Raw genomic sequence first — 9,802 nt, forward strand, 5'->3', positions numbered from 1 at the left:
TGACGCTCTCTAGAGTTTAAGACCTATATGGGTCAATTTGGTTACCAACTCCATCATTTAGCTGCATGCGGACCACCCGGAACCCCCTCAAGGACCACTGGTGGTCCCCGGACCACTGGTTGAAAACCAGTTTTTAAGAATCCACGTGATTCTTAAAGAAACATTTGGTTCGACCACCTTCACTACTGGCTTAATTTAACCCAGTATCAAACCTTATTCCATAGAACTTTTTACAGTGTCCGGAAGCGGACTTGTCTATAACTTTAACGCACAGTACTTTGTTGGTGATGAAATTAAACAAACAAAACAGCAAAATGTAACAACTGTAACTGTAACAAACAGCACAGACGATCTAGACATCTAATAACCTATCACGTATCGTGATGATACATTGTGATGATACGTGATATCAAAACCCACTTTAGTGAGGCAGCTAGTCTCTGAGTATAACACGAAGAAGTGTGTGTGTGCATGTGTGCATGCGTGTGTGCGCCTACTGGGAAAAAAGTACTCACATTTTATCCTTATAAGTGAAAGTATCAATTCTGCACTAGAGAGTATACATTGCAGGCATTCGTTTTGCACGAAAAGCACTCCTTGGGCTACGAACGGCCATATAGCCACATTTGTGATGACCGCTATGGACGCTTTTAGCCCAACGAGTGCTTTGGGTAAGGAATCAATTCCCAGATTGGACTTTGTTCCGATAATATTATTCTCTGACTCCACAGTCCACACACGCACGCACGCACGCACGGTCGCACGCAGGCACGCACGCACGCACACCTTTCTATTGTTAGAATGTTTTACAAAATGCAGAACAGCACACAGACTATATGTTTTTGGAAGAGGCGTTTGGTTTAGACGAAGAAGACGCTCAGTGCAGTGCAGTGCAGTGCAGTGCAGTGTGTGTAATGTGTTCTGAGAACATGGCCATAAAGGTCCTTATTTAACATGGCCATAAAGGTCCTTATTTAACATGGCCATAAAGGTCCTTATTTAACATGGCCATAAAGGTCCTTATTTAACATGGCCATAAAGGTCCTTATTTAACATGGCCATAAAGGTCCTTATTTAACATGGCCATGAAGGTCCTTATTTAACATGGCCATGAAGGTCCTTAAAATAATCATGGCATTTATATCGTTACAATTTGCTTACAGGCCTTGAAATGAAAACCCGATCCGTACAGTACAGTACATACAGTAGAAAGACACCGGTGACATAATCCCTCGTCACGGTGAATGCAGTGTGGACTGTGCCAGATGGGGGGCGCTATTGAGCGTCTCTTCCATTTGGCGGAGTCTGCGGGGGAGGTCCTTAATGGGGGACCACCGATGAATGGATGGGTCGGTACAGTAACGATTCCAGCCATGGTGGTGAGACTCACTGACTACATGCGGTTTTTATCAGATGGTGCTCGACTGCTCGGAGAGAGAACACAAAGTGTATGAGAGTACGTGGTGGTGGTATCGTCAGAAAAAGTCCAACGGATCAAATTCTTCCTTCCTGGGCAGGAAACCTTCTCAGATGAGGGCGTTGTCTGCGGGCGGTCCGCGGGCGGTCTGCGGGCGGCCGCATTATGCATATCAATTTCAGGGAGAGACCACTGACGGCGCAGACCGGTGGTTCTCTTTGATATCATAATATCATAATGTGTATTATAATAATAATAATACATGATCCTAATATGATTATTCCGGAGGTGTCAATGGTGCTCTGATTGATCCGCCTCGATTTTCAGTCCAAATGACTCGATCTGGAGAAACCAATCTTTTAAGTGGTATAAAAACAATCAGATTTGACGTGGGTTTTGACATACGTAATCAGGCATCTGATAATTTTGGAAATATTAAAAATGTCCCATTCAAGATCGGTATCGGCCGTTCGCGAGGGAAAAAAAGACAATCGGTGATCCTCATGACAGACAATGGCGTTATGTGTTAGAGCAGATAACGTAAATGCACCAGAAAGAGAAGGGTACCAGTGTAGTGTAGCTGTGTGTGTGTGTGTGTACATACAATACAGACTATAATGTGCAGTGCCATCTCTGTGTGTGTGTGTGTGTGTGTACAGTATGTTCAGTGCCATATTGTGCTAGCGTCTGTGTGTGTGTGTGTGTGCGTGCGTACATGCGTGTCCTCCTCCTCCTCCTCCTAGCTCTCCCAGTCGGGGCAGCTGGAGGAGGAGGCGTCATCGTCAGAGTCCGAGTCGGGCGAGGCCTCCTTGATGCGCCGCAGCGCCTCGTGGATGCTCAGGGTGAGCGGGTCGGTGCAGGAGGAGGGGGGCCGCGGCGCCCCCCCTCCCGGGCCCCGCCTCTCCCTCTGGGGCACGCGGCGCAGCTTCACGCCCCGACGGATCTGGGCCAGGATGCTGCCGGGGTCGCCGTCCTCTAGGCCTGTTGTTGTCACAACCATCACAACATTTGTGTTGATTTCGTCGACAAAAAAAAAACTATGCCAATGAAATGTTCCGTCGACTACCCTTTTTTCACTGACGGAAACGGAAAATGGAAACTAAATGAAAACTAAGCCACGATGACTAAAACTAGGACTAAATATAGTGACGATTTTGTCAACAAATACAAACTAGACTAAAATGTTAGGAGGGGACTAGTGGACAAGAGATCCAGTAAGTCATTTTACACTTGGTTGCACGACGCGTTGTAGATCAGCTATTTTCAGCAAGTGTAATATCAGTCATTACGACGGCATCAAGGCCCGGCAAAATACATTTTAATCGACTAAATCAACTGTAGATTTAATCGGCTAAAATCTTATGATATTTAGTCGACGAAAACTAGACTTCTTTCCAAAACAAACAAAATAGCGGAAATAGTTGATCTACAAGCTAGTGACGTTTTGCAAGCTTGTGGATCTGCTATTCACTGCTATTTTTTCATCACGTTTTGAAAATGAATATATGGACATTTTTCATCATGGAAATGGTTGGCAATGACAGAAAAATACTCGCGATTATCTCAAATAATTGATGATGTAATCACTGTGACGGGCATAGACAAAGGGTCTCTGACGTAGTTCACCCGGCGGCCATCTTGCTTCGGGCCTACAGTACAGTATGTTCAATAGCAGCTCAAACAAAAACAGTCATAACTCGCTCAAATCTTGACGGATTTACAAACGGGTTGGTTTATTACAAACGTTGTCAACGTGGCTATGATTCAAAGCATATAAGTATGCGGACGTCTCTGACGTTTATAACAAAATCGGTTGAACATTTTGCATGTTATGGTTATTTAAAAGTACATGCCCCATAGACACAATGTTATGGTTATTTAAAAGTACATGCCCCATAGACACAATGTTATGGTTATTTAAAAGTACATGCCCCATAGACACAATGTTATGGTTATTTAAAAGTACATGCCCCATAGACACAATGTTATGGTTATTTAAAAGTACATGCCCCATAGACACAATGTTATGGTTATTTAAAAGTACATGCCCCATAGACACAATGTTATGCTGCCCCGAGGTAAGATGGCCACCACGTAGCAACGTCGCTCTCCATTGGCCAGAGTGCCAATGAGCCATCTAGCTTTCTTATATATATCTACTAGAATTTCGTGCGCGCTACGCGCGCACTCATCCCAGAGCGACTTTGCCACGCACTATGGGAAGAAATAAATGGCGGGAGTTGACTCCACATGTAGTAACGAATGGGTTATTGGAAATGTACCATTGTTTTGTCCTGAATATTTCCACAGCCTAAGTACTAAAGGATTGTGACTGTGGGACAGACATACAGTCTGACATACAATAGGCTACACGTGTGCACAGTGAATAAACAATGACCTATATGCCCAGAGTTCTTAAATTAACATAGTTGGATTTTAACAGAAAGACAATGCCATAAATCAGTCAAAGTAAGTGACAGACTCAACAGTAGCACACAGCATGCAAGGCAGCGATGCATGCATGCAAACATGTTTGTCCAGCTGAGATTTAGTGTCTCCATCTCTCTGTGGAAGAGGTTGCACATGACCTGTACGGCCACACTGAGGCGCTCCAACACAAACACAGACACAAAACAACACCACGCTGTTTGTCCAGTTGACCCAAATCAACACCAATACCTAGCCTGTTTGTCCAAAACACAGTATCTGCTGGCCACGTATCTACTTCGCCACAACCTAATGTTAGTAACAAATGTAGGGGAGAGCCGCCAAGGTTGTAACGCTTCACGGTTGTAACATGGACGTTATATCTTGATTGGTCAACGCCACCATGACGCCATCGCGTCAGTATGTGTACAGCAACGTACTCTACGTGGCCAGGAGTTTGAAGTTTGAAGTGTTTACCTTCAAAATGCGTCTAATTTTACACCTGGAGTATATGTGTGGTACAATTTTTGTCTTTGGTGTTGGTGAATAAAAATCCACATGGATGTGTTCATGCTTATGTTCTTCATTAGTTTGCATCGTGTTTAGACGGAATTCACGTTCATTCTGGTCTGTAAGCAACTGCAAAGAAAACTTGCAAAAGCGGGTCATTTGTAACATGTGTTACAAATGGTCCGCTTCCATTCAATGCCATTATATGTAATATTTACATATTTGACATATTGGCCAATATTATATGTTCTGAAATGGTATTGTATCGTGTAGTGTATTCTGAAATTAGTTTAGGGTTGTATAACGTTGTACAACTCAATCAATCAAACGTTTGTTTAATCAATGTATTGCCCCATTGAAAAAAAAGAAATGGCCAAACTGGTACTGGTACACCCGATACTATTTAATATTTCCCTTATGTTTGATACATTTTCTTATCACATCCATGGTATAAAAACAATGCTAAGGAGTTGCTTCAATGAAATGTAATTGCTTTAAGCTGAGAACGATATGTTTAATGGTGTTTTTTAGCGTTGTTACATTTATCATGCATGCCGTTACAATTGATCCGATATGCGCAGCAAATGTAACACTGAAACAGCGTCCACGTTCGGTTGAATAACTCCCGACCTGTTTTATCAAAAAAATAACTTGAAGTGGTTTATGGTAGCTGACATGTGTAGGTCCGTTGCCTGAAAATATTACATGTGTAGCTAAACGGATCTCTGAGTAAAAGAATGAAACGTGCAAAATGTTACATCCTTGGCGGCTCTCCCCTATTAGTTTACTCACAGCACAGCACCGTCACTCCTGTCAGTTATTTCGTCCTAATAACTTGAAGTGGTTTATGGTAGCTGACATGTGTAGGTCCGTTGCCTGGAAATATTACATGTGTAGCTAAAGGGATCTCTGAGTAAAAAAATGGAACGTGCAAAATATGTTCTAAAATTGTATTGTATTGTGTAGTGTATTCTAAAATTAGTTTAGGGTTGTATAACGTTGTACAACTCAATCAATCAAACGTTTGTTTAATCAATGTATTGCCCCATTGAAAAAAAAGAAATGGCCAAACTGGTACACCCGATCCTATTTAATATTTCCCTTATGTTTGATACATTATCTTATCACATCCATGGTATGAAAACAATGCTAAGGAGTTGCTTCAATGAAATGTAATAGCTTTAAGGTGAAAACGATATGTTTAATGGTGTTTTTTAGCGTTGTTACATTTATCATGCATGCCGTTACAATTATTCCGATATGCGCAGCAAATGTAACACTGAAACAGCGTCCACGTTCGGTTTAATAACTCCCGAGCTGTTGTGTGTATTGCGTGGTGAAAAGGCCGTGTGTTTGTGTTGTAAACAACTCATGTTATGTCTGCGCACACTGTATGTTGCTATGGCTGCTGACGTTAGCATGTGTGCTATCAGGCAAAAGCTGAGATAGATATGCAACTACTACTGGGGAAAATGCCATACAAAACACAACACCTAATTTCGGAATGTTATTGTGACCTATTGAGCACAATCAGACCATCATGATTTGCTTGCTGGACCTATAATTAATTTATTAGCATTAAATGTCCACTCGCCCATCCAAAAGAAAAGCAAGATGGCTGCGACAGATTGTGAGCGCGACGGACTACGGAGGCCAGGAGGAGCAGAGCTGGTGACGTAAGAGGCAGGCAGTGTTGCCAGGTTTGCGAATTGTAAGCGAGTTGCAGTGTATGCAAGTAGCGTGGTTAAATTCCTTGTTTCTCGGCGTGTTGTGGCACCCGTTTATCTGCTGGCTCGATCGTGATTTTCATAAAAGTAATATTTGCAGAGTAAATAAGAAACTTGAACGGCTAAAAAATAGGCTATGTCAGTTCGGGGAGGGTGGCGAATTTATTTTGCATATAGAGATGTGTGGTAAAAGTGTGGTTCGGTCGGAGATAGAGCATGAAGAATGAGTATGGGTACACCTTTTCACTTGTATATAAGATGGTGACGGGCCCTTACCGTCGTCTCCGTCCGTTCCTCCTCCTCCGGGCAGGGGGCGCTGTTCCACCTTCCTCAGGTGGAAGCTGCCTCTCTTCAGAGAGGCCAGCACTTCGTCCATGGGCGAGCTCACTGCAGAGAGAGATAGAGAGAGAGAGATTTAATCTCCGTCATCAGCCCTTATCAACACTCAGCCAGTGTTGTTTTTGGCAGCACATTTCTATTTTAGTTTTAGTCATATAGTCTCTTGAATAGTTTTAGTTCACATTTTAGTCACCTGGAATGTTTCAGTGTTAGTCCAGTTTTTGTCGAATAAATGCTATAAGATTTTAGTCGACTAAATCTACAGTTGATTCAGTCGACTAAAATGTATTCTGGCGGGCCTTGGTGCCATCGTAATGACTGATTTTACACTAGCAGATCTACAAGCTCACAACGCGTCGCAGCGTGGCGCGTTGTGTCATCAAATGGTGGTTCCGTGGCTCAAATGCGCTGAATAAATAATGGGCCTTGATATGAAAAGGGTTGAAAACCACTGGTGTAATTATTTTCTAGTAGTGTATGTACGGAATTGCCAAGCCGTGTCATTTCATGGCGTTTGGGTGAGATCGGGGCAGTTTGCGGTGAGATCAGGGCGGTTTGCGGTGTACCTCTCCTATTGAGGCCGTCCAACTCGGGAACCTTCCTCAGCTTCATCCGGGCGCTGACCAGCTGGCTGCTGTCGAAGAAGCGCGGGACGAAGGGGCCAAGAGGGGACAGGGAGGAGGAGGGAGGGTGCTCCCGTTCCGCCGCCCGCGCCGAGTCCTCTCCCGGGCTGTAGGAGCTGGGGGGGAGCGAGGAGAATAACGCCTCCTCTCTGGAGGGCTGCGGAGGAGGAGGAGGAGGAGGGGGGAGCGGTGGTGGGGGCGGGGGACACACGGGAGAACCCAGGAGGGAGGGCAGGGAACACGGCGAACAGGACGACTCTGCGTGGGGGGCAGCAGAGACGTCCAGGGCGGCCGGTGGCGGTGGGCCGTAGCGCTGCGCTACGACGACCCTGGGCTGGGTGGTGCAGAGGGTGGGGGGCGACGGGCCGCAGGGCTCCGTCTGCACGCTGGCGCTCTGGTGGCACACCGTGCAGGGGGGCGAGTCTTTGTCCCCCCGCCGCCGCCCCCCGGCCCACCCCGTCTCCCCCCCCTCCCCGCTCCTCCTCCTCCCCCCCTCGCGGTTTCTCTCTCTCTCTCTCCGTCGGGCGTGGGGGGCGACGCGCAGACGCGCCGACTTCAGGATCACTTGGCCCGGGTTGTGCTGTGAGGGCGGAAAAGACAAACCGTGGGTTAAAGAGAGCACCGTAATTAAGCAATATTACAACTCGAGGTTGTTCTGCACGCCTGCAGGTATCGCCGGCAGCATCGCAGGCGTGCATTAATCACGGTAAAGAACACCCTTGTGTGCCGTAATATTGCAATTACACAACAGTTACCCTTAAAACTAAGATATTCTCTAAAAAAAAAAAAAAGACAGATGTAGCCACTACGACCACAAGTGTCCCAAGATACACACTAGCCTATAGCAACACATTCGGCTGCGCTCTGGGAGAACAGAGCAGCTGATTTTTTTGTTTTGATTAGGTGTTCCTATACTGCCGTTTAAGCACGTCTATAGAAGGCTGTTTCTACCTGTTTGAACGTGCGTAGCCTGTCCAGAGTCCTCTGTCTCTCCTCACTCACTCTACTGTTCTTCTTCTCCTCATCCTCCTCTTCCTCCCCCCGCTGGTGAGGAAGGATGTTCGACAAGGACACACAGAGAGAGAGAGAGAGAGAGAGAGAGAGAGAGAGAGAGAGAGAGAGAGACGGTAACTCGACATGGTGCAGGAGGAAAAGCAAGGACGAGTCAATCACATCACATGCAGCAACATTACATTCCATACACCGCACAACAAGCCGTGTATACCTGCTGCTGCGAGGCATGCTGGGAAGTGGAGTCCTTCTGGCTGGCTTGACGTTCCAGCTGCTTGTCCGTGTTGTTGGACACACAGATCTCCTGAAGAGGGAGAGGAATGGATGGAAGACATGATGGCAACACAACGTTAAAAATGTGTGATCCTTTTTTAGGGTTTACACTTAGAGGCAGAGCTTTACCAGGCCTGCACTTTCCCACCACACATACTGTACCAGACATTCCGTTGTATTCATAATGAGAGGAAGCAATAATGTCATGCACATTTGCCCAGTGCACACTGCATAGCCTACTGCAGGCCTGGCTGACTAGATTTAGAAGACATTTTGAAGGTTTTGCTTCTGAAATGATCCATTATTTATATGGAGAAATCACGTCATTTAACATGCAATGGGTGAGAAGGACAGCTTGACCTGTCTCTTCGCTGCTAACGTGCCTATTGGACAAGGACGGGTTGGGGAGGGACTTAAGCGAAGGGCTAATTATGTTGAGTGGTGAGTGAGTGAGTGAATCCAGACCCGCTTGCTCTTCAGATAGGAGCGCTTGGCGGTGATGCGCCCCCTCCTGGCCTCCAGGTGCCTCACGCTCTGCTGCAGCCTCCTGAGTTCCTCTCTCTCTGCCACGTCCTCCTCCCTGACCACGATGGCTTCTGGACTCTCATAGGTGTCGTAATACACCACCTCGTCTCTGAGCTCTGCGCACACATGCAAATACACACATGCACGCACACATTTGAAATGTTTATCTATGTCCACATAAACAGAAGTACAAGGAATGCCTGCCTTGTACCAAGGACATAAACATTGCCAGTGCAGTCAGACGATAGCAGAACAGCCAGTTACAAAGTGCATAGATAGCAAAAAAGACATTGTTACCTTATTACAGTATAGTTGAGTTAAAGGAAACAACACCTCCTCCAAATCAAGTGGCTTCCTATTAATGCTAATAGCTGATACTGAACAGTACCTTGATGATAATATAATAGCTGATTCCCCTTTTGGAGAAGCCCGACAGCCCCTCACAACCAACTTGGACGTATGCCCTATAGGCTGCCAAAGATAAAAATCTAAGTTTACATAATTGTAGCCTATAATTGTGAGATGGTCTGCTCTGGCTGTCGATATTTCAGCACTTTAAGGTTAGAAAGGCTTCCTCCAGGCTGTAGTCAAAGGTACAGGCGACCTCCAGGAGGAACACCTCTCTATGGTTTTTATTTACAACAAAGACATCAGGAGCCGTTAGCTGAGATGATAGAGAACATAGAAACACATTACACATACAGTACATACAGTCATCTGTGTATATGCTGTCCAGCTGCGTACATACCGGCCATCTGTCTGCGTATGCTGTCCAGCTGCGCAGTCAGCAGCAGTTCTTCACACTGCAGTATCTCAGCCTGGATGTCGTAGAGGCGCAGCTGCAGCTCGTAGTACTGCGCCTCCATGTGGTCGAGGCGCGCCATGGCACCCTCGCCGCTGCACAGACTCTGCATCTGAGACAGGACAGGTCAGGTCACTAGGATGTACCC

At 45.9% G+C, this 9,802-nt stretch overlaps 1 protein-coding gene across 1 annotated transcript in view; it reads right to left on the minus strand.

Moving 5' to 3' along the window:
* Positions 1-1,027: 1,027 nt before the first annotated feature.
* The window catches only part of LOC308317271 (junction-mediating and -regulatory protein-like), a 33,591-nt gene continuing 24,816 nt past the window's right edge, over positions 1,028-9,802 (minus strand). The window contains exons 7-13 of the mRNA XM_080766142.1: positions 9,601-9,766; positions 8,793-8,968; positions 8,269-8,358; positions 7,995-8,087; positions 6,987-7,623; positions 6,358-6,468; positions 1,028-2,398 (exon numbers count right to left, since the gene is read on the minus strand). Of these exons, the coding sequence (XP_080622268.1) occupies positions 2,157-2,398; positions 6,358-6,468; positions 6,987-7,623; positions 7,995-8,087; positions 8,269-8,358; positions 8,793-8,968; positions 9,601-9,766 (1,515 nt within the window). The 3' untranslated portion in view covers positions 1,028-2,156. The remainder of the gene's footprint in view (positions 2,399-6,357; positions 6,469-6,986; positions 7,624-7,994; positions 8,088-8,268; positions 8,359-8,792; positions 8,969-9,600; positions 9,767-9,802) is intronic.

Source organism: Protomyctophum bolini (assembly GCF_963924005.1).
Source record: "Protomyctophum bolini genome assembly, chromosome: 6".
Classification (NCBI taxonomy): domain Eukaryota; kingdom Metazoa; phylum Chordata; class Actinopteri; order Myctophiformes; family Myctophidae; genus Protomyctophum; species Protomyctophum bolini.